The sequence below is a fragment of the Carcharodon carcharias genome, chromosome 17, assembly GCF_017639515.1.
Source record: "Carcharodon carcharias isolate sCarCar2 chromosome 17, sCarCar2.pri, whole genome shotgun sequence".
Lineage (NCBI taxonomy): Eukaryota > Metazoa > Chordata > Chondrichthyes > Lamniformes > Lamnidae > Carcharodon > Carcharodon carcharias.
The window spans coordinates 14,657,038-14,682,680 of NC_054483.1; the positions used below are offsets into that span (position 1 = coordinate 14,657,038).

The 25,643-nt window shown below is 41.7% G+C and overlaps 1 protein-coding gene across 2 annotated transcripts in view; it reads right to left on the reverse strand.

The window, feature by feature from the left end:
• LOC121289850 (disintegrin and metalloproteinase domain-containing protein 9-like) overlaps nt 1-25,643 on the reverse strand; it is a 113,361-nt gene that overhangs the window by 27,411 nt on the left and 60,307 nt on the right. For both annotated transcript variants that reach the window (XM_041209758.1, XM_041209757.1), the window contains exons 10-19: nt 23,503-23,584; nt 21,810-21,940; nt 21,440-21,611; nt 17,902-17,994; nt 14,745-14,940; nt 13,325-13,430; nt 9,688-9,874; nt 7,791-7,871; nt 5,556-5,661; nt 4,869-5,007 (exon numbers count right to left, since the gene is read on the reverse strand). In XM_041209758.1, coding sequence (XP_041065692.1) covers nt 4,869-5,007; nt 5,556-5,661; nt 7,791-7,871; nt 9,688-9,874; nt 13,325-13,430; nt 14,745-14,940; nt 17,902-17,994; nt 21,440-21,611; nt 21,810-21,940; nt 23,503-23,584 — 1,293 coding nt within the window. The remainder of the gene's footprint in view (nt 1-4,868; nt 5,008-5,555; nt 5,662-7,790; nt 7,872-9,687; nt 9,875-13,324; nt 13,431-14,744; nt 14,941-17,901; nt 17,995-21,439; nt 21,612-21,809; nt 21,941-23,502; nt 23,585-25,643) is intronic.

A 25,643-nucleotide genomic window follows, 5' to 3' on the forward strand; every position in this document is an offset into this window, starting at 1 on the left:
AAGCGTAGTGACCACTCCTCCTCCTTCAGTAACCATGCCCATGAGGATGTTGGCGACCATGGTCCATGATTATGCTTGGAAAAGTGCTGCAGTGGTATGGCTGACCAGAAAACTCTCCCACTTTTAGCACCTGCCATCAAGAATATTGGAAGGATTTACAGGCTGATAATCAATCTGTTTGGCCACATTATGAATGCATCTTTCGTGGCCATCAAGTGGGACTTGAACCATAGAACACTACAGCACAGAAAACAGGCCATTCGGCCCTTCTAGTCTGTGCCGAAATATTATTCCACTAGTCCCATTGACCTGCACCTAGTCCATAACTCTCCAGACCTCTCCCATCCATGTATCTATCCAATTTATTCTTAAAACTTAAGAGTGAGCCCGCATTTACCATGTCAGATGGTATCTTGTTCCACACTCTCACCACTCTGAGTGAAGAAGTTCCCCTTAATGTTCCCCCTAAACCTTTCCCCTTTCACCCTAAAACCATGTCCTCTCGTGTTTATCTCTCATAATCTAAGTGGAAAGAGCCTATTCGCATTTACTCTGTCTATACCCCTCATAATTTTGTAAACTTCTATCAAATCTCCCCGCATTCTTCTACGCTGCAAGGAATAAAGTCCTAACCTGTTTAATCTTGCCCTGTAACTCAACTCATTAAGACTCGGCAACATCCTAGTAAATCTTCTCTGCACTCTTTCAATCTTACTGATATCCTTCCTGTAGTTAGGCGACCAGAACTACACACAAGTTGGCCTCACCAATGTCTTATACAACCCCACCATAACATCCCAACTCCTATACTCAATACTTTGATTTATGAAGGCCAGTATGCCAAAAGCTTTCTTTACAACCCTGTCTACCTGTGACTCCACTTTCAGGGAATTATGTATCTGAACTCCCAGATCCCTTTGTTTCTCCACACTCCTCAGTGTCCTACCATTTACTGTGTATGTCCTACCTTGGTTTGTCCTTCCAAAATGCAACACCTCACACTTTTCCGCATTAAATTCCATCTGCCATTTTCTGGCCCATTTTTCCAGTTGGTCCAGATCTCTCTGCAAGCTTTGAAAGCCTTCCTCGCTGTCCACAACGCCTCCAATCTTAGTGTCATCAGCAAATTTGCTGATCCAATTTACCACATTATCATCCAAATCATTGATATCGACAACAAACAACAATGGTCCCAGCACAGATCCCTGAGGCACACCACTAGTCACAGACCTCCAGTCTGAGAAGCAATCATCCACTACTACTCTCTGTCTTCTCCCACATAGCCAATTTCGAATCCAGTTTATAACCTCTCCATGGATACCAAGTGTCCGAACCTTCTGAACTAACCTCTCTTGTGGGATCTTGTCAAAGGCCTTACTAAAGTCCATGTAGACAACATCCACAGCCTGTCCTTCATCTACTTTCTTGGTAACCTCCTCGAAAAACTCTACAAGGTTCGTTAAACACGACCTACCATGCACAAAGCGATGCTGACTATCATTAATCAGCCGTTGGCTGTCCAAATAATTGTATATCCGATCTCTCAGAACACCTTCCAATAATTTGCCTACTACTGACATCAGGCTCACTGGCCTGTAATTACCTGGTTTACTTTTGGAGCCTTTTTTAAACAACGGAACAACATGAGCTACTCCCCAATCCTCCGGCACCTCACCCGTGGCTAAGGACATTTTAAATATTTCTGCCAGGGCCCCTGCAATTTCTATACTAGTCTCCCTCAAGTTCCGAAGGAATATCATGTCAGGCCCGGGGATTTATCAACCTTTATTCGCTGTAAGGCAGCAAGCACCTCCTCCTCTTTAATCTCTATATGTTCCATGACACTACTGCTTGTTTCCCTTCCTACTTTATACACTATGCCAGTTTCCTGAGTAAATACTGATGCAAAAAAACTGTTTAAGATCTCCCTCATCTCGTGAGGCTCCACACATATACAACCACTCTGATCTTCAAGGGGACAAATTGTGTCCCTTACTATCCTTTTACTCTTAATATACTTGTAGAAACCCTTCGGGTTTACCTTCACATTATCTGCCAAAGCAACCTCATGTCTTCTTTTTGCTTCCTGATTTCCTTCTCTAGTATTTTCTTACATTTTCTATACTCTACAAGTACCTCATTTGCTCCTTGTTGCCTATACCTGCTATACACCTCTCTCTTCTTCTTAACCAATCGCCAATATCCCTTGAAAACCAAGGTTCCCTATGCCTGTTAACTTTGCCTTTAATCCTGACAGGAACATGCAAACTCTGCACTCTCAAAATTTCACCTGTGAATGCCTTCCACTTACTGAACACATCCTTGCCAGAAAACAACTTATCCCAATCCACTCTTCTTAGATCCTTTCTCATTTCCACAAAATTGGCCTTTCTCCAATTTAGAATCTCACTCGAGGACCAGATCTATCCTTATTCATAATTAACTTAAAACTAATGACATTGTGGTCACTGGACCCAAAATGTTCACCTACACTTACTTCTGTCACCTGACCTGTCTGGTTCCCTAATAGGAGATCAAGAATTGCATCCCCTCTCGTTGGTACCTCTATATATTGATTTAGAAAACTTTCCTGAACACATTTAACAAACTCCAAGCCATCCAGCCCTTTTACAGTATGGGAGTCCCAGTCAATATGTGGAAAATAAAATCTCCTACTATCACAACTTTCTATTTCTTACATCGGTCTGCTATCTCTCTACAGATTTGCTCCTCCAATTCTCTCTGACTATTGGGCAGTCTATAATACAACCCTATTAGTGTGGTCACACCTTTCCCATTCCTCAGCTCCACCCATATAGCCTCTGTAGACGAGCCCTCCGGGCTGTCCTGCTTACGCATAGCTGTGATATTTTCCCTAACTAGTAATGCCACTCCTCCCCCTTTCATCCCTCCCCCTCTATCATGTCTGAAACAACGGAACCTTGGAACACTGAGCTGCCAGTCCTGCCCCTCCTGCAACCAAATCTCACTAATAGAAATAAGGTCATAATCCCACGTGCCAATCCATGCCCTAAGCTCATCTGCCTTTCCGACAACACTCCTTGCATTGAAATAGATGCACCTGAGAATATTTCTATCCCGTACAAACCTTTGATTTCTGTCTATACATGCATTCCTCGCTTGACCTTTATCCTCCTCCACCTCACTATCTGCTCTAACACTCTGGTTCCCCTTCCCCTGCAAATCTAGTTTAAACGCCCCGGAGCAGCACTAGCAAACCTACCCACAAGGATGTTAGTCCCCCTCCAGTTCAGGTACAAACCGTCCCGTCGGAACAGGTCCTGCCTTCCCTGGAACAGAGCCCAATTGGCCAGAAATATGAAGCCATCCCTCCTGCACCATCTCCTTAGCCACGTATTTAGCTGCATTATCCTCCTATTTCTAACCTCACTATCACGTGACATGGGTAGCACTCCTGAGATCGTAACCCTGGAGGTCCTGTCCTTCAACTTAGCACCTAACTCCCTAAACTCTCTTTGCAGGACCTCCTCCTCCTTCCTATCCACATCATTGGTCCCTACATGAACCACGATATCTGGCTGCTCACCCTCCCTCCTGAAAATACTGAGAACTCGATCTGAGATATCGTGGACCATGGCACCAGGGAGGCAACAGACCATCTGGGATTCTCGATCTCTCCCACAGAACCTCCTATCTGTCCCCCTAACAATCGAATCCCCTATCACTACTGCTCTCCTCTTTTCCCTTCCTCCTTTCTGAGCTGAGGGTCTAGCCTCAGTGCCAGAGACACGACCACTATAACTTGTCCCTGGTAGGTCATCCCCACCAACAATATCCAAAACGGTATACCTATTGTTGATGGGGACGGCCACAGGGGTGCTCTGCTCTTTCTGTCTATTCCCCTTCCCTCTCCTGACAGTCGCCCAGCTACCTGCCTCCTGACTTTTAGGGGTGACTGTCTCCCTGAAACTCCTGTCTATTACTGCCTCTGCCTCCCGTATGATCTGAAGTTCATCCAGCTCCAGCTCCAGTTCCCTAACTCAGTTTCTCAGGAGCTGCAGCTGAATGCACCTTTTGCAGGTGTAGTCATCAGGGACAACTGTGCTGTCCATGACTTCCCACATGCTGCATTCGGAGCACACGACTGCCCCAACTGCTGCCTCCATTACCTACTCCTAATTTACTTAAAGGAACATACCCGGCCTTATCCCACTGGGTCCTCAGCCTCTGCTCACCGACGCCTCTCAAGCCAAAGCCTCAAAGCTCCACTCCTACACTGGGCCGCTCGCAAGCCGGGCCGCTCGCACGCCGGGCCGCTCGCACGCCGGGCCGCTCGCACGCCGGGCCGCTCGCACGCCGGGCCGCTCGCACGCCGGGCCGCTCGCACGCCGGGCCGCTCGCACGCCGGGCCGCTCGCACGCCGGGCCGCTCGCCTTCAGCTTCCCCTCCTTTTATTTTCAATCTCCACGCTCTTTTTCAAATGACCTCCCTTCAAGCTCCGTGCTCTTTTTCAAAAAAAACCTGGAGCTTCTGGCCCAGAGATAGGGACAGAACCACTGACCACTAAATAAGCATATTACCCCAATCACAATGATTCAAGGCGTTGTGCCTAATTACTTTATGTAACAAGAAGGGCCAAGGACAGTGAGATAAATCAATTATGAATGTTACAATTCAGAAGCATACTGGTTGAAGGAAACATCTTTTGTCTAAAGCTTGAGTGTCACAAAGGTTCCCTGCTTGATAATCCATTTCATGACAGAATTGTTGTGCCCTTCCAACATTTTCTGTTCCATTTCAGACTGCCAATATTGCTTTTTTTGGAAAAAAAAAACGACATGCATCAACATTGAAAATTTTGAAATTGAAACGAGTAAAATTGTTACTTCTGTGATTGTGAACTTCGCTTCCGACAGAATCGAACTAGTTCATTTCTTTTCATAAACATGTATACAGCCACAAGGAGCAGGGGTGCCACCAAGAGGAAGAATATCAGCAGACCATCCCGAAGTGTTGTATTTTTATCTGGAAAGAAGAAAAAATATACTTATTTTATCAGAGACTGTAAACATTACTTTCGGAGAAAGTTCAGCAGCACCATAAAGTGGTTGCAGGGTTGCACTGGCAGAGGCATAGGCATTGAGAAACTTTAAGAGAAAGTTTAAGAACACAGAGGAACAGTTTACAATCTGTAGTCTTCATATTATATACTCAGATAAATGTAGATCTTAATTGCCTAACAAAAATCTTGTGTATGCATGGATTTCCTATTATGACACTTTTTTGTCAAAGTTTAACTTGGAAAATATCTATGCAAGCAATGACAATAAGTTAGGGTGGACCTATAGGCCATGGATCTGGGAAGTGAAGCAGCCTTGATAAATTGCTGCATTGCATGCTATGGATAGGACACACTGCAACCACTAAATGCCAGTGGTGGATGTTTAAGGTAGTGGACAAAGTATCGATCAAGAACACCATTCAGTAGTTTTAATATTGTCATAAACAAAACCATTTTAAGCCTCAGCTCTGTGTTTCAAAACAATCTGCTGACAAAAAGAGTTTTCACTTACCATCATAGGTCGGTCCACTGTCAATGCTTCCTCCATAGCCAGTGTTTGCACAATCTGGAGGTGCCCACCCTCTGTCACAGTGACAGTTTTTATTATTGTTACATACCTGAAAACCAAGATACAACATGGGCCAAATTGATATGTACACAGAAGGAATGCAAGGTTATCAATGAACAATATAGAAATGAACTTCCCAAAATGAACTTACTTTATGTTATGTAAGAAAAAAACTATTCTGTCAAGATCCCATCTACAGGTATGAGAATTAGTGTTCATCCTTGTGCTTTATGCTACTTAAGCCTCCAGTGACTGATGTTAGATTAATGTTTCAGATTGCTGTTACTCCAATAAATTAGTTAAACAAGTTTATCATCACCCCCTATATAATATAAACAGAAAATGCTGGAAAAACTCAGCAGGTCCGACAGCATCTGTGGAGAGATGCTGAGTCCGTATGACTCGGACTCAAAACGTAACTCTATTTTTCTCTCTCCACAGATGCTGCCAGACCTGCTGAATTTTTTCTGCATTCTCTGTTTTTATTTCAGATTTCCAGCATCCGCAATACTTTGCTTTTATCATCACCCCCTCTTAGCACACCATGGAAACATTTCTACTCTATTCCTTTATTACCATTCACAAGGAAAACAAAGCACATTCACCAATTATGCCTAACGTAGTCAATTTTGTGCATGAACACCCCACCAATTAGGAATTGGATTGAAAGTACATTCTTCTCACTTCTACCTCTTTACTGACATCAGAAAGGTGGGGGAGGGGGGGTTCAAGACGGATTTAAACCCATCTCCTTGAAATTAAAAGGGCAGACGGGAAAATGCACCCACGTAATGGATTGTTGGTATACATTTTCATGAGTGTGAAAGGGTCACCCTGAAACGCTAACACTATTTCTCCCTCCACAGATGCTTCTAGACCTCCTGAGTATTTCCAGCATTTCTATCTTTTTATTTGAGATTTCCAACCTCTGAAGTGCTTGGCTTTTGTATTAGTGGTCCATTGCTGTGTACATTCTATAAAATCTGATGAAAATGGGGAAAACCATAACTTCAAAAAAATTTAAACTACTTTTAATAAACATCATTGAGCTAAGTTGTAAATTAGTGTGGGAGTAATTCATCTACAACTGCATGGTAAAGATTGTACATTAATTCTGCTATCTTTGTGAAACTTATATTGTCATTTCCTTCATGTAGATTTTATTTCGTTCCAAGAATGCCATACAGGTGAAAAATAGTAATTGATTTAAAACAGAGGTGAAAGCAATAATGCCGAACAGTTCAAACTGCCTGGAACTTTGCTTGTTCAAAATATAGGTTCTGGTTCAGCAATGGGTCAATTGTTCATTCTGGACAAAGGAACACCTTAAATATAAGGCCATAAACAGAAAATGCCTGGCAGCATCTATGGACAGAGAAACAGTGAAAGGTTAAGGTCAATGACCTATTATCAGATCTACAGATCTTAAGAAATACAGAGGCAGGGGAAAGGGATAAGGGGAAAAGAACAGATGCACAAAATGAGAAAATCAGTGATAAGGTGGAAGGGAAGAGAAAATAAATGTCAAAAGGATAATTGTGCAAGGCAAAAGGGGGATGGGAATGAGAACAGGAATACAAAAGCAAAATACTGCATATGGTGAAAATCTGATATAAAATTATAAAATGTCGGAAATATTCAGCAGGTTAGGCAGCAGCTGTTGTGAGAAACAGAGTTAATGTTTCAGGTTGAGTTGACCTTTCATCAGAAATAGAAAATGGAATCATTACCAACAACTGCTGTACAAAAACAAAAGAAAACATAAAAAAGGAAGCTGTGCATATGAGCTGAAATTGTTGAACTCAATGTTGAGTTTGGAAGGGTGTAAAGTGCCCAATTAAAAGATGAAGTACTCTTCCTTGAGCTTATGTTGAGCTTCATTAGAATAGTGCAAGAGGCGGAGGACACATTGGGAGTGGGGTGGAGAACTAAAATGACGGGTGACTGGAAGCTCAGGGTTCCCCTTGAGCATTGAATAAGGGTGTTCGACACTGGGTGGTCTCCCCAATGTCGGTTGAAATTGCATAAGTAGTGAATACAGCACACTGGTTTTTGCCAAGTGAAACAGTGATTTACTTGTACTTCTTTCAATTTAAGAGTTCAGAAAAGAACAAACAAAAATATAAAGTACCAATGTTTGAATTATAATTAATACTTTACACAGGAACTCTTACTTACACCGCGGCTATTGCATTTTATCTGTACATCACAGTCGTATTTTAGGATAGAGGCATCCACACATTTGAAATCCATGCAAACCTGAAACACATTAAAATAATTGTAGAGCTGAGAATGCAACCATGTTCATTTTTACTGTTCTTGGATTTATTAATAATGTTCATTTTGAAAAAAGTGAATTACTACAATTTTATGTGGGAATTACGTAAAATCTTTGGTATCCAGCAAGCTTGGGGAACGTGTGGTGCCAGTTGATCAAAAATGCAGGTTATCGGAAAGTCCTATTTACCATTAGAATACAGGGCAATTCTTGCAGCATGAGCTAATAGTTAAATAGTCAGGAAGAAAGTGCCATAATTTTTTTTAAACTTCAAAAGTATATTAAAACACAAATTAATGTTTAAAATAATACAGGATACAGGTACAGGTTCCGGATAACTTCATCATTGTCACTTTAGCAACCGGAAGCAATCATATTACAGGAGCTCAGCAATTCGGTTCGTAAAGAATTCCTGTTGTTTGAGTGCTGTATAACAAAGTTTATGGTATTGTCATTTGGTGGGTGTATTAATAGCCTCCCTCGAAAAACTCGAGTATTTCTTTGAGTTAGAGGTTTAACATTAGCTGTAGACCTACATTCAAGTTCTCTATGCTAGTGGTTTTCAACATTTTTAGTGTAGGAGAACCCCCTGTAATACTGAGATGCCCTGGGAGATTTGCTGATCCTACTTCCAAAAGACGGTTTGAGCTAGCCAAAAGTAAACACTGCTTTTGTTGTTTAAAAAAACAGTTTTATTTGTATGTAGAAACTGAAATAATTTGGTAATAGGTTATAAAAAAAAAGTACAAAAATTAAGAAATCTTAAGATGCATAGAAATGTGCGATTTGTGGAGCCCTGGGATATCTTTGTAAACACCCAGAGTTCTGGGAATCCTAACGTCAGAATGAATGCTCTTGGCATTGTTTTCTTAAGTCCAAGTTCAAGAGTATAACTGTCATTTATGTACTTGCTGGATTTCATTATTTCAATCCTGCAGATAAAGTAGTCATCTCTTCTATATCCTAAATGATTTCCAGGGCATGGTATTCAATGCATTAAACTCTGTCAACTGGCTGGCATCTTTGAGCACTGTCCATGTTGACTGTGTTATCAAGTCAGTATCATTGGAATTCTTCTATACGGCTTCACGTTATGAGTACTTCTGTTGTACAATGAAGAAATAAACACAAGCATAATCCTAGGTCACTGGCAATTGATTTGAGATAGAGATAACTCATGGTGTGCAAGGAGTTCAGCTGCTGATATTAACCTCTAGCAATATTGTGTGTTGTTGACAACATTAAAGGACCAATGCACTCACGTGAGCACCACCAAACTTGCCTGTGACCCGAATTTACATGGGTTCATGGCTGGAAGCATTGAAAATAAGAGCCTCCTTTTTCTGCCATTCTGATGGAGGTGGGGGACAATGAATCCATTCAAGAGCAGTAGATAGCTCACTTCAGGATCATACATTTTTATTAGATCACTCTTCATCTCCAATTCCAGCAACAAATTTGAGTATCTAAGAATTTATGTGAGTCTACATGCCGCAGGCTCAAATGTGCCATTTATTCAGCACTTCCTGGAATCCTGTCATCTTAAGTTAGATGGCAAAATATCTAGTCAACCACCACCAACTGAATCAGGGCCTTTACAATAAGCTTTTACCCACTTGAAGGCTGTTAGCTTTTCTTGTAGTATCTCTCTGCTTGCAATTTGAGCCTTCTGGCACCCTTAACAACATTTAGTGTCTATTTCATGGGACATGGATTACAGAGAAAATCCCAATGGATGTCAAGCGGTCCTATGATGTCAAAAACACTTCTGGCAGTAGGTAAACACTCTTGTAATACCTTGCCAGTGTCACATCGGGTCCCTGGGTTTACCATGCCAGGATCTGGGACATCTGATCCCAATCGGAAGTCAACCCCCCAACATGTAGTCCCACCAGTCGGCGTCTTGATGACGGACGGTTCAATTCCAAAAACAGGTGGCGCAGAGTTTACATTCTCGCATTGCAGCTTCCCACACATGGAGTTTCTAAATAAATAAAAATACAGCATAACGGTGACAGTACGGCAGAAGAAATTGCTTGTGTAAATTATGGCAGAAAAACCAGAAATAACAGTAACCACGACAATAATGTTCATGAAGTAATTTACTCAGTGGTAGGTTTTTTTCCTTACAAGTAGCATTCTCACCTCTGAGAATTCCCTTTTGAAAGCCATGATTGCATCTGCCTCCACCACACTCTCAGGCATTGCATTCCAGGTCCTAACTGCTCACCGTGTAAAAATCTTTTACCTCATGTTGCCTTTGGGTTTTCTCCCTTCATCTTAAATCAGTGACCAATACAACAGTCACTTCAAGTTGCACTACAGGTTAGCACAGCCGTAAAGAAAGCAAACTGAGTACTTGGTTTTACTTTGAGGGGGATAGAATTGAAAAGTCGGGAAGTTATGCTAAACCTAAATCGAACCTTGGTTAAACCACACTTAGAGTTCTGGTTGCCATATTATAAAAAAGATACAGAAGCACTGGAGAAGGTGCAGAGAAGATTTATAAAGATGACACCAGAAACGTGTGGGTATAGATATCAAGAAGAGATTGACAGCTTCATCTCTTTACTCTCGAAAAAAGACTAAAGTGTGATCTAATAGTCTTTGAATAAATGGTCTTTGAAATTATGAAAACTTTTGATGGAGTGGATATGGAAAGAATGCTTCCTCTTTAGGAAGGAGTATAATTAAAGGACATCAATATAAGATAACAATCAAGAAGTCCAATCAGGAATTGAGAAGAAACCTCTTTACCCAAAAGAGTGGTAAGAATGCAAAACTTGCTTTTTGAGGGAGTGTCTGAAGCGAATAGTATAGATGAATTTAAGAGAAAATGAGCAAGTATATGAGGGAGAAGGGAACAGGGCATGATAGATTTAGATGAGGAAAGAGGGAGGAAGCTTAAGTGGAGCATTAACAATGACATAGACTGGTTGGACAAAATTGCCTGTTTCAGTGCCACATATCCTCTGTAATCCAAAGTAATATAAGGCCTCTGGTTCTCGACTCTTCAGGAAAAGGGGAAGTTTCTCCCTGTCCACTCTATCCAGATCCCTCATGATTTTCAACACCTTGATCAAATCTCCTCTCAACTTTCTCTTTCCCAAGGAGAATAGCCACAGCCTCTCCAATCTAAGTAACTGAAGTCACTCATCCCTGAACCCATTCTCAAGTCTTCTCCACATCGTCCCTAATGCCTTCACATCCTTCATAAAGTATAGGGCCCAGAATTGAATACAACACAAACTGAACACAGTTGAGGCTGAGCTAGTATTTATAAAGTTTCAACATAATTTCCTTGCTTTTGTTCTCTATGAATCTATTTATAAAGCCCAAGATCCCACATGCCTTCTTAACCACGTTTCAAACTGGCCTGCCATCTTCAATGATTTGTGCTCTTATAGCCCCAGGTTCCTCTGCTCCTGCACCCCCTTTAGAATAGTACTCTTTAGATAATATTACCTCTCCTCATTCTTGTGACCAAAATCTAACACTTCACATGTTTTTGCATTTATTTTTGTCTGCCATGTGTCCATCCATTCCACCAGCTTGTCTATGTCTTCTTGAAGTCTATATCTATCCTCCTTACAATTCACAATACTTCAAAGTTTTGTGTCATCTGCAAATTTTGAATTTGTGCCTGTACACCCAAGTCTAGGTCACTAATATGGACCAAGAAAAGCACTAGTCCTAGTCCTGACTCAAGAGAACCCCAGTCCAAAAAATAACCATTTATCACTACTCTCCATTTCCTGTCACATAGCCAGCTTCATATCCATGTTGTCACTGTCCTTTAATTGCATGGGTTTTAACTCTGCTGGCAAACAATATCAACAAGACAAAAACAGAATTACCTGGAAAAATCAACAAGAATATGTTGCTAATATAAAAGCAAAATGCTGCAGATGCAAGAAATCTGAAATAAAACAAAGTGCTGGAAAAACTCAAGTAGTCAGGCAGCATCTGTGGAAATAGAAACAGAGTTAAAGTTTTGAGTGAAATATGACTCTTCTGAGAAAATGTCTGGGGCCCAATTTACAAGAGTGCTGATGAGGCAAATCTTGAAGCACATGGAGCTGTAGTAATCCTAACCTATATACTGACCAGTGAAAGTATGCTTGCGGTACACAGTAGTAGAGAACCCATTAGCGGATTTCTCAACTAACATGTTGAGGAATGGGAGCTTGTTAGAGGACTCCATCTTAAAGTGAATTAAGGTGTGTAAGGAAATTCCTAAATGCAGTTGTAGATTCAAATATCTACTATTGGAAATATGCAAGGGGTAGAAGGTTAGGGATCATTTCAGCGAACACGCGTTTCTCGTAGACAAGGATGGAAATGTTAGTGAGAGCTGGCCCTCGAGGGGAACCCATGGCAACATCATCTATTTGTGCCTACACATTGTCATTAAAGATGAATTCGACTGTGTGAGTTGCTAAGTTCATAAGTTCAGTGAATAGAGACTCAGTACATGGTGACGCATCTAGATTGCCATAATATAGTGACGCAGCACAAATGGCTATGGCTTCCTCGAGTGGCACATTAGTGTATAGCCTCGTAATGTCGAATGAGCATAGAGACAGCATTGCTGTCAATATGCAGATCATCTATAATCTTCGCAAATGTGAAGGAATCCATCACTCTGTATGTGGAATACTCATTCAGAACTAGTTGTAGCAAGTTGCTCAACCATTTGGTCAATTCATATTGTGCAGAACTAGTCATAGATGAGATGGGGCATATTGGGGTGCATGAAATATAAATTATTGTTCTATCTGTCATTGTTGTGCTGTCCTGATGAGTGCAAGATGAAAAGCTTTGACAATATGTCTCTTTTTTCAGCAATCCTGTTGTCTGTTTTTAAAAGCTAGATTCAAACAGTACTCTTATATTGGCTTAGGGCAGAGGTTCCTAAGCTTTATTTACTGCATACCGCCTTGCAGATCTAACAGCTGCCTGGGCCCCTAACAGCATATTTTGTGAGTTCACTTAACATTATCTTATACTACTTAATATTTCATTTGCAGTGGATAAAGTTATACAATGTGTACAACTGAAAGCAAAACCCAATTTAATTCTGAACTCAGTTAGATTGGACAGGATTCTGGAAACCAGGCTATAAGTATGCAGTGATTGGAGGTGAGGGCTGTTATTTCACCATCTCTGTATATCTGTGTTCAAATTGGTACATGTTGAAGTAAATTAATTAGTTTCCTAACTAATGTTAGGAAACTAAACATATATTTGAAGGAAACAAATAATAGATTATTGAGCTAAATGAAATGCTGTGACATCTTCGTCCTTATAAAATTCACTCACCATACTCTATCTATGCTTAGTACCCCAGTCACTGGACTACAGGATAGATTGACATATTCCAATTGAGAGTTAAACTACACAGGAATAAAGTTAAACAGAAAAAAAAAGGTACCTGATCTCACATTTCTTATACCCAGCGCCACTTGATCCACAGTTTCCAAAACGGTCACCTTTAGAATTAACTTCTTGAAAGCAAGTACGCGGAGCAGCTTTTGCATCTGGAAGTTAAAAAGCAAATTGATGGAAAAAAATGAGGGCAAACAGACCCCTCGCTGCACACCTTCCAAATACTCAAACTCCCCTTAGCTTTCCCAGGAATGTGATCTCAATAAGATCTTCACAACGATAAAAGTAAACAAGGAATAATGGTGTTTCATCTCATGTCAATAATGGTACTGTCTGCTACAGAAACTTAGATCTGCACCCCAACGTAGACCAACTGATTAAATATGTACCTTGTAGGCTACCTGTGGATTGTGGCTGCAGTATCTGCTCTCTGCATGATGCACTGCAGCAACTCATCTAGCTTGCTCCAACACTTGCCAGCCCCATGCCCTCTACCAACAGGAAGAGCAATAACACCAGTACTATGGGAAAAATTGCCCCCCACCCCCTGTGGTGGTGATGGGGGGGGGGGGGGGGGGGGGAGCGGGAGTGGGGGGTCTTCCGATTGGTGGCCCCGGTTGAGGGCACGCTGCCATTTTACGTGAGCGCTCCCTGTGGGGGGGGATTCCCTCAGCCTTCTGTGCGAAAGAGCGCAGAGATCTCCGAGTAAGTGCTGCCTCACGGAGATCGGCTCCATTTTTGAAACTTTTAATAAAGGAGGAGTTTTAAAAATTTTCCCTGCCATGTTCCCTCATGTGACACTGTCGCAGGAGTTGGGACATGTCCATAACTTTTTTTTGCAACCTTTCATTAAAATTTAAAAACCCTCATGAAGCCTCATCCCGCCAGTGGATGAGGTTTCATGTTTTTTGACAAGCCCGCCTGGGCTCCGGGCCTGCCCGCCAACCTTAAGGTTGGACGGGCAGGTCCGTTAATAAGCTGATTTGGTTTCTTAATGGCCTTAACAGGCCGCTGACAGGTCGGCGGGCGCACAGCCGACTCGGCTGCACACCCGCCAATCCGAAAAAGTAAATGACGCGGGGTGATGTCAGGAGTTCCGTCATATTCCGCATCGGCGCGTGGGTTCCACCCCCGCAGGCCGATGGAAAAATTCTGCCCTATGGTTCTGTGCAAACACCTTCACCCCCATATTCCCCTTTGAGTAAAATACAATTATGAATGGTACATATTTCACTATTTCCACATGGCTGCTTGGGCAAAATTCTGGGATAATGCACAAACTGATGGCGCGAAGGTGGGAGAATTAGAACCAAAATCGAGGATCAAGAAAAATGCAAACTATTTTCAAGTTAAAAAACCTTTTCACAGGCCATTTAAAATAACTTTGTTACACTTAAAGAAAAGGTTGATCCAATTGTGAACTTCGCTTGTAAAGCCATGATACAAGATACTTATAGGGAACTTACTTTGTCCAAATAAAACTATGCACTGGGCATCATAACTCTGGCATGCTCCATTGTAGCAGTATGAATTGTTGTTATGGCAAGGGTGCCCATCCTGCACAAATACATCAGCCTGGCAGATGTGACTTGTTCCATTGCAGTACTCTGGGAGGTCACAATCATTTGTGGATGCTCGGCACACTGTTCCAGCCGGGCGGAACTATAGTAGCATGGGTGTTGGGGGTAAGGACGGAGTGGGGGTAGAGATGTAAAACAAACAAGAGTTGCATAGTAAAGCTTAGACATGTACAGTGTGCAACACAGTACAAACTGTATACACGTAATCCATTCTATAATTACACAAGTACACTTTAAAAAGAATTGCTCAAGTCCCTTTTCTTTTTCCATCCCCCAGAACAATTACGATTGTCCCGAATCTTCCGGTCATGATCGGAACCCCTATTTCCAACCCTGATCAGACAAACAGTTACACACTTCCCTTCCAATTTTTCTGCGCAATCTTCTGATAGGGGACCCTTTCCAAACTGACTCAGCGCAGGAAACCTTGGAGCGAGCAGAAGAGAGATTCTATGCAGAAGCCACACCTACTTTTTATGGCATTAGCTGCTGTATTTTGGTAACTAAAGGGTTTGAATGTCCCAAAGCTTCCTTGAAAAACTAGAGAGAGAAGGTAGATGGGTAAAGGGATAAGGTAGGTGGGTAAAGGGGTAGTGTGGAAACTGGGTAGCGTGGTAAGTGTGTAGGGTGGTGAGGTCAAGTCAGGTTGGGTCAGGGGTGGTCGTCAGATGGTTGGGGTGAGGTGAGTGGTGGGGGGCAGTCAGGTTGGAGGGGAGTTGGTGGGAGGATTCGGGGATCGAAGAAGAATTTGGGGGTCAGTAAGGAAGTTGGGCCAGGTGTCAGTGTGAGTGTTTAATCTGCCTAACATTTCCTGGGTAGCTATTCAGTTTAGTAAGTCGGAGCTATCCAAAGTTTCTGACTCTAACTCTGAGTTGGAGACTTTTTCAGAGGGTCCCAGGGAGCAGAGGAATCGCCTATCAGAATTTTAAATTTCCCAGTCAATTCCCACGGAGTCAGTGTGTTCAGACTTCTGAGGCTTCCCATAGCGCATCCTGGGGGAACTTCCAGTCTCCGACTATCTGGAGACCAGAAGATCTGGGACATTATTTCTCAAACCAATACCAATTTGTTTTGTATAGTACTTCTAATGCCGTCAAGTGCTTCTAAGGAGCAGTAGCAAACAAATTTGACAGTCACGAAGAGATACTGTGGCAGATGACCAAAAGCTTGGTCAAAGGGATAGCTTATACAGAGTATCTTAAAGAAATAGAGAGAGGTTTTGGAAGTGAATACCAGAATTTAGGGCCTTTGCAGCTGAAGACATGATTGCCAATTGTGGGGCTATTAAAATCAGGGAAGCCAGAATTGGAGGAGTGCAGATTTCTTGGAGAAGTTTAGGACTGAAGGAGATTACAGATAGGGAAGTGTGGAGTCATGAAGAATTTGAAAAAAGGATGAGAATTTTAAAAGTGAGGCATTCCTTAAGCGGGAGCCAATGTAGGTCAGCGAGCAGATGGGTGATGACTGAACTGGACTTGCTGTGAATTAGTACTATAGTAGCATGGGTGATGAACAAAGTTTTGAATGACCTCAAGTTTACATAAAACATTTCACGACTAACCAACATAATATATTCTCAACCCATGTTTTCAATTCTTAAGACAATTTCAAGAGCAGTAATACACAGATGGAAATAATTTCTGTGAACTGAGAGAGCAGTTGCCTCAGAGCAAGATACATGATTGTAATTTTAGTGACTAACTCTGAAGAGACTGCTTCTGAAGAGATTGTAAATAGAGTGTGGCTAGGTAGTTGAAGAAGGTCAAGATGATCAAAATACCAAATGGATGTTCTCTGTACATAAGTACAAAAATAGAGACTGCTGGTATTGGCTTCCCTTTCCTGACTCGAAGTGCCATCCTTCAGCTGTGATGTTCATGTGGATATTGAAGCTCGACTTTAGGAAGAACATTGAGTTCATTCTTCAACTAACACCATTAGTTTGTAGAATTTTGCTGTGCACAAATTTGCCTAAATAACTTGTGTGTTTTAAAAATATTGGCTCTGACGGAATTTGAAAAGACCAAAATCACAGAATGTTACAGCACAGAAGGAGGCCACTCAGCTCATCATGCCTGTGACAGCTCCTTATCCAATTATAGTAATCCCATTCCTCTGCTCTTTCTCTAGAGCTCTGTAATTTTTTTCCTTCAAGTATTTCACCAATTCTCTTTTGAAAGATGTTATTGAATATGCTTCCATCACCCTTTCACTGCTGCATCCCAATCATAACTTGACAGTCTTGTTTTCGCTTCTGGCTCTTTTGCCAATCACCTTAAATCTGCTGTTCTCTGGTTCCTGATCCTCCTGTCACAGGAAACAATTTTTCCTTATTTACTGTATAAAAACCATTCTCTTCATTTCTTGCTCCTAAACAGTTCGGCTACAACTGATCCACCTTCAGTTTCACAGGAAATGGGACCATCATTTCCTTACGCTCTGTCAAGTCACTCTATTTGCATTTGCAGCATACTGAATGCCAAATTATTATGCTTGCATCATTTTGGCTCTGTACATAGTACTGATGTACTCTCATTGAACATACCTTTTAATCTTTTGAAATCATCGATGTAAAAGAATGGAATGAAAGAACGGGGAGATGGTGGCATAGTGGTAAAGTTGCTGGATGTAATCCCCAGGCTAATGCTCTGGGGACAGGGGTTCAAATCCTACCATGCCAGCTGGTGGAATTTGAATTCAGTTAATAAATATGGAATATAAAGCTAGCCTTAGTAATGGTGATCATGAAACTATCATCAATTGTCGTTAAAAACCGATCTGCTCCCCTAATGTCCTTTAGAGAAGGAAATCTGTCATCCTTACCTGGTCTGACCTACATGTGACTCATCAATATGGCTGACTCTTAACTGCCCTCTGAAATGGCATAGCAAGGTCAGTTCAAGTACAGTTAGGGATGGGCAACAAATGCTGACCTTGCCAGCGGTGCCCATGTCCCATGAAAGAATAAAGAAAAAAAAAATCCAGTGAATTTCAAGTTACAAGTTATGAGGCTGCCTCGTTTTGTTAGCACTCAAACGCTTACCTTACATTTTTTGCAGCAAACCCCAAATGCACAGTGTGCTCCATACTTGAGCTTACAGGTAGAGGCCTCACAACAGGGATCATTTTGACATTCCTAAGAAATATGGAAAGAACTTCAGCCCACAACGTGCAACACAATTAAATTAAAACAACACAAAATTTCCAGCAGCTCTTATCCTCCTTTCACTCATGTCACACCCCATATCCCAACCAAAAAGACAAAACCATCAACAACTCATCCTCACCCAGTGTTATTCTAAATTGTGCCACAAGCAGGTTCAAATACTGTCAGTTTAGAAAAATATGATAGATAATGTAACTTATGAATGTTTTTCAAGACTTAAACTGCACAGAAAATCTTTTAAAAAAAGACCATGATCCCACCTGTTCCAATTCTGGACATAGAAAAAGGTGCCCAATTCCAGTCACAGAATTGGCTTGCTGAGTTGGGTCAAAATTCAGTCGGTGGAGATGGTAGGTGCAATGCCTCATGCTGCCACTGTGTGGCATTCTATACAAGATCATCAATGTTACGGGATTAAAACGGACCCCTTTGAGAGCCCTTCTCATCAATGGATAATTGTGATAGTGCTGCAGCGCCCATTCTCCAAGCCATTCCTAATCAAGCACAGCTTCAACCTGGGCAAAGAGCACTCAGGATTATTGGATTCCCACATTTACACTGTGCTCATATAATTTTGAAGAAATAATCTTTTCATTTATCATTTCCAAAATATTATCTGACAAAATGAAGCAAAATGCAGTTCAGTAACTACAGTACAGGAGCAATGGGTCTCTACACAAGTCCCAAGCAACATTCCTGGCAAGGCACGAGGGTCATGTTGCCAGACTCAGAGAGATCCGAGAGAAGTGAAAGCACAAGGCAGAAAGAGGGTGTTACTGAAACTGTCCTCACAAAGCAACAAAAACAGCAGTGCCCTGCAATATTCGTGAACCAGAATATCCCACTCCCACCTAAAGTGTCAGATAGGTTAAAGGAGGAGTGGGAAAAGCAATACAATTAAACAACAAAAGTTAGCATAAAGAAAAACATTCTTGTAATATCCTGACCTTCCTAAAACTACACTGCTGCCTCCAGATGAGCTCAGTGTGTCTGTTATGGCAGGTGAATGGTAAATGCCAAGCTGTTCAAATCCCAAAGGGAAACTTGAAACAACTGCCACAATTGTTTTGCAATTTGTATATATCAAGATGCAGGCTTTGAATTCAGTAAAAAGGCCTCCAAGTCATATAGGTTTCTTACAAAGCTAAATTAAACCTTTATTAATAGAAGAAATGATTTTAAGCACTTACATAGATCTACAAATTACTACTATGATAAATTCTAAATTCCCTAATTAAGGTAAACCCCAGTTACACCTCCATTAAGGCAACAGTGAGACACACAGATTTTAAAAGGCCTAACACACAATACCTTAAACTGTTGAATTCAAAGTGAGTTTTTCTCAGCTTCAGTTCCGTGTGGACAGCAGCTTGAGGCTTAGATGCTGGAAGCTTCTCACATTTGTGTTAGAGCTAGCTGAATATTGAATTCAACAACTTTAGGTCTTGAGCTCCCTCCTCCATCCCCACCCCCTTCCTTTTGTTTTTTCCAATAAATTATATATATTTTTCTTTTCCCACCTATTTCCATTATTTTTAAATATTTTTAAATCTTTTATGCTCCCCCCACCCCCACTAGAGCTATACCTTGAGTACCTTACCATCCATTCTTAATTAGCACATTCGTTTAGATAATATCACCAACTTTAAAACCTATGCGTTCTTTTGTTCTGTTGTCTGTGACATCTTTTGATGATCTGCTTCTATCACGGCTTGTTTGTCCCTACAACCACACCAACCCCCTCCACTTCTCTCCCCCCACCCAAACCTCCCCCCACACACACACACACACACACACACACACCTTAAACCAGCTTAAATTTCACCCCTTTCTTGGATTCACTCAAGTTCTGTCGAAGGGTCATGACTCAAAACGTCAACTCTTTTCTTCTCCGCCGATGCTGCTAGACCTGCTGAGTTTTCCAGGTAATTCTGTTTTTGTTTTGGATTTCCAGCATCCGCAGTTTTTTTGTTTTTAGATCTAGCTGGTCTGGTTTATTTAAAAATGCATATGTTCCCTTTACACCTTACATTCTGAAACTTAGGCTTTGTTTACCTACTTAATATTTCAAACCTAGCTCATCTGCTGATACATCAAAGCCTTCAAAACAGCTGCCTTTAATTCAATTAAGTCTGCCGACCACACCCCCACCACACACACACACACACACACACACACACACACACACACACACACACACACACACACACACACACACACACACACACACACACACACACACACACACACACACACCCGACTATTACTTTACAAAAAATTCCAATAACATTATGAAAGTTATCATATCTTCCTGACAGTGTCGCCAACTGCAGAGACACTGTATAGTGGACCCCAATGTCTGGTTAGATCAGGGTCAGTGATCAGTTTATTACATTTCCATCCATGTCTATTAAAATATACACTTAAAATCAAAATTGTGTCATAATTTAACTAATTTTCTGGCTGATATACAACCAAGTATTTAACATCGCCATGTCTTATGCTGAAAAAGAATGGAAGGTAGCTGGGTCTACTTATCTGTTCAGGCTCTTTTCTACAGCAATGTAAAAAATTCCCAGTGCCCACCTGTCTCTGCATAACCCTGTATTTTCCTCAGCTCCAAAAATGTGCCTCCTCTTCCCTTACAGGAGTGAAGAAATCTTTTCTGCCTCAACCACTTCCTGTGGCAAAGCATTCCAGGCTTCAATAATCTGATTAACAATACTTTTTCTAACCTCTCTTCTCACTCTCACTGGATTTTAAGTTATTAACCCCCAAACCATAAAGTTCTCACTTGGATATCTTTTCCCAATTCAGCCCAGCAAATCATTTCATAACTTGAAAAACTTCATCGATCCTCTTGATCTTCTTTGCTCTACTGGAGATAGCCCCAGTATCTCAAGTATTCTTTATTCCTATAATTTTGCATGCATGATATGATGTTGAATATTTCAGAATTGCACATTCTTCCAAAGGTCAACTGAAAATCACCCACATCAACACTGAAATGTACATAGCACAACCGGACCTAATTCTATCACAGGTCCGTTAGCTATTCTCAATTGGCAAATAATGTTAGAACAGTTGGCTTCAGTGTCCCTAATGTTGTACAGTTAAGCAGCTGGTCATAAGCATCAACAGTTACCAATGTACAAATACTGGGCCAGGCCAAGACACATGCACTAAAGAACAACAGTGACTTGGTTGAAGCAGCAGAGAATTGCCTAGGGCACCATATCACAACAAGGAGTTCACCACCTTTAGGACAAGGGTGAAAGAACATGGGAACAATGCAGAAATATTGTTGGGACCAATATAAATTAATCAATGTAATCACGATGGATCTATCAGCAACAACTTGAGCATGACATGCCAATGTATTCAGGAATGAACAGGAGGTAAAGTTACAACTGACCTTCGGTGATCCACAGTCACATTCCTCTCCAGTGTCCACCAGCTTGTTGCCACAGTAGGGAGGACTATACGCTTCCTCAGGTGTTGGAATGTTCAAGAGGCAAGAACCCCCTCTATTTAAGATCATAGTTTCAAAGTCGTCAGCACTGCAACTGCTGAAGGATGTGGCACCTCTGACAGGATTAGAAATCAGTCATTACAACAAGACAAATAAAAATATCTTAGAAGATCATTTTAAGGTCAGCTCTCAGCACATCAACCCATTATAAGTGCAGTTTGCTGTATGATATTAGTCAAGTGATACAATTATGTCACCAACACATAGAAGACATGATTGATGCAGCAGAGGCTTTTGTGAGCCATATACTTACGCGGCTCCAGCATTCATTATGCACGCCTTTCCTTCACAATTGCATTTCCGGTCATTATCATGGTTCATTCCCAAGTTATGGCCCAGTTCATGAGCAACGATGGATGCAAAATAAGGAATGTTTTGCGAAAACTAGAAAGTAAACCAGATTGAAAATAATGAAAACTAAGACCCAAAACTTCAGAAATTTGGATGCCACACCCCCACTGCCACCACCACCGTTCCCCACACCTCGAAGAAAATATATAGCTTCGGAAGCTTTCAAGACTTTTTATAAACCAAGGAGATGATCACAAGAGAGTACTAAAGGAAACTAATTCCTCAACCTACAATATCCGTAACAGACTAATCCACTTGATTGGCACCCTTCCACCAATGTCCTCCACCATCAACACACTGTGGCTGCAGAGTGTGCCCTCCAAAGACTGCTATGGGATTATGAGCACCTCCAAGATCTCCTCCAAGTCCCACACCACCCTAACTTCACCATTTTGCTAATCCACTGTGCTGAATACCTACTGAAGTTCCCGGCTCAACTCCGCTTTGGAAGTTACATCACCACATTGGCTGCTGTGGTTCACGTCAACCCACCATCACCTTCACACAGAAGCTAGAGTTGGGCAATCCACTGGGCCTTGCCTGCACTGCCCAAATGGTGAGAAGAAATAAATAAAGATTTTATTGGGATCTTGTTAAAATAAAACACTGAGGCTGTTAAGAGCTCTGAAGAATTTTCTGGTTTTCGCTACGATAAACATTACTGTGGTTATGGCAGGCTCTATGCAAGAAGAGCTCGAGAAGAATTGTATCTTGCCCATCCAGAGGGCAAATGTCTAAATAACAAAGATCAGCAACTGCTCTTTCTAAAAAGAGGCTGTGAGCTTATCCGTTGCATTGTCCTCGAGGATCAGGGCCAAGGTAGTCCGTGGCTGCAGAAAACTCTGTCTTCTTAACCATTGCATCCTTCTGGCTAAAGTAGGTGACACATTAACACAGAGGAGGGGAGTGAAGAGAAATAGGAATTCTAATATAAATGAAAGAAATTCTCTGAAAGAGCAGCTGAGCAATTTTGAGCACAGTCCATTCAGTTCCTCTCACTGCTCTCAAAGAAAACAGAAATTTTCCACAACACAAAGTTGTGCAATTATTTGAAAACATAACCTCAATTAATTTAAAGACTCAAAGTACTGCATACAAGGCAGCGAGTGTGGGGGCTTGAAGAAGATGAGCGCTGTCCTGTTGGATAGCTGGATTTTTCCCTTCCTGAAATAGGAGATACTTCAACACATTGTATTTATACTATTAACTTAGGAAAAAACTAACACACATGATTTTGCCTAACTGCGTAAACAAACAGATTTCCTTTCATGGATGGGATATTGTCACTAAATTCCACAGGAAATAAACACAGTACCATGGGCAAGAGCTTTATGTTAAAAGCTGGCAGTGTGCCAGGCATTCTAGGAGTCTATGCCTACGGTTCACCTCTCAGAATTCCTAAACTCAGCTGTGCACAAGGCAGGAATACGGCAGAGACTAGACATGTCTCTATTGAGAAATGGGCAGGAAAGAGTTTTACAGTTTCAGCACTGGCAGAGGCCAAGTATTCACTCCCTGTCCTATCCACAACAATTTGCTTCATGATTCATTTGTCTTCAAAAAAAAAATGGAAGTGACAAGAAATTATTCCATACCACATTGATTCCTCCACTGTGGCTCCTTGAACAGATGGTGCTCACAAAGGCCATTCCTGCAGTCTCACCAAATCCCCTTTTCCTGAAAGGTACGAAAGCAATATAATAAACAGAAACACTTGTTTAAATTTATAGTATGGTCACACTGGCTAACAGGCACAATGGATTATGGTGCTTACAGATAAAAAATCTGCTTGCATTCAATTTTTGAATGTTTCTAATGAACAATATTTATGGTGCACATATTATCCCGGGGAGAGATTTCGTTTAGGACTGAGGAGAAATTTCATCATTCAAAGGGTTGTGAACATTGGAATTGTCTACTGCAGAGGGCTATGGATGCTAGGATGTTAATTCCATCCAAGAGAATCAAGGGAAGTGTGGATCGTGGGAAGATGTAGCTGATGATGATGGAGACATGGCTGCAGGGTGACCAGGGATGGGAACTGAACATCCAGGAGTATTCAGTATTTAGGAAGGGCAGTCAAAAGAGAAAAGGCGGTGGATTTGCATTGCTGGTTAAAGAGGAAATTAACGCAATAATAAGGAAAGATATTAATTCCGACAATGTGGAATCTGTATGGGTAGAGCTGAGAAACACTAAGGGGCAAAAAACGTGAGTGGGGTTTATACATAGACCCCCAAACTGTAGTGGCGATGTTGGGAATGGCATTAAACAGGAAATTAGAGACGCATGCAATAAAGGAACATCTGTAAATATGGGTGACTTTAATCTGCATATAGATTGGGCAAATCAAATTAGTAACAATACCATAGAGGAGGAATTCCTGGAGTGCAGACAGGATGCTTTTCTGGACCAATACGTTGAGGAACCAATTGGAGAACAGGCCATCCTAGACTGCCTATCGTGTAATAAGGAAGGAATAATTTGCAGTCCAGTTGTGCAAGGCCCTTTGGGGATGAGTGACAATAATGTGATAGAATTCTTCACCAAGATGACGTAGTTGATTCTAAGACTAGGGTCCTGAATCTTAATAAAGGAAACTACGATGATATGAGGCACAAGTTGGCTATGATGGATTGGGAAATGTTACTTAAAGGGATGACGATGGATAGGCAGGGAACTAGATGTAACGTCTCCAAATTTGCAGATGACACAAAGCTGGGTGGGAGAGTGAGCTGTGAGGAGGATGAAGAGATGCTTCAGTGTGATTTGGATAAGTTGAGTGAGTGGGCAAATGCATGGCAGAGGCAGTATAATGTGGATAAATGTGAGGTTGTCCACTTTGGTAGCAAAAACAGGAAGGCAGATTATCTGAGTGGCTATAAATTGAGAGAGGGGAATGTGCAACGAGACCTGGGTGTCCTCATACACCAGTTGCTGAAGGTAAGCAAGCAGGTGCAGCAGGCAGTAAAGAGGGCAAATGGTATGTTGGCCTTCATAGCCAGAGGATTCAAGTACAGGAGCAGAGATGTTTTGCTGCAATTGTACAGGGCCTTGGTGAGACCACACCTGGAATATTGTGTGTAGTTTTGGTCTCCTTATCTGAGGAAGGATGTACTTGCTATAGAGGGAGTGCAGCGAAGGTTTACCCGACTAATTCCTGGGATGGCGGGACTGACATATGAGGAGAAATTGAGTCGGTTAGGATTATATTCGCTGGAATTCAGAAGAATGAAGGGGGATCTCATAAAAACCTACAAAATTCTAACAGCACAAGACAGGGTAGATGCAGGAAGGATGTTCCCGATGGTGGGGGAGTCCAGAACCAGGGGTCAAAGTCTGAGGATACAGGGAAGACCATTTAGGAGTGAGATGAGGAGAAATTTCTTCACCCAGCGAGTGGTGAGCCTGTGGAATTTGTTACCACAGGAAGCAGTTGAGGCCAAAACATTGTATGTTTTCAAGAAGGAGTTAGATATAGCTCTTGGGGTGAAAGGGATCAAAGGATATAGGGAGAAAGCGGGAGTAGGCTATTGAGTTGTATGATCAGCCATGATCACGATGAATGGCGGAGCAGGCTCCAAGGGACGAATGACCTACTCCTGCTCCTAGTTTCTATGTTTCTATGTAGCAGATCAACCATGATCTTATTGACTGTGCAGCAGGCTTGTGCCATATGGCCTACTCCTGTTCTGATTTCTCGTGCCAAGTCCTCTGCAAAGTCAGCTATTATCAA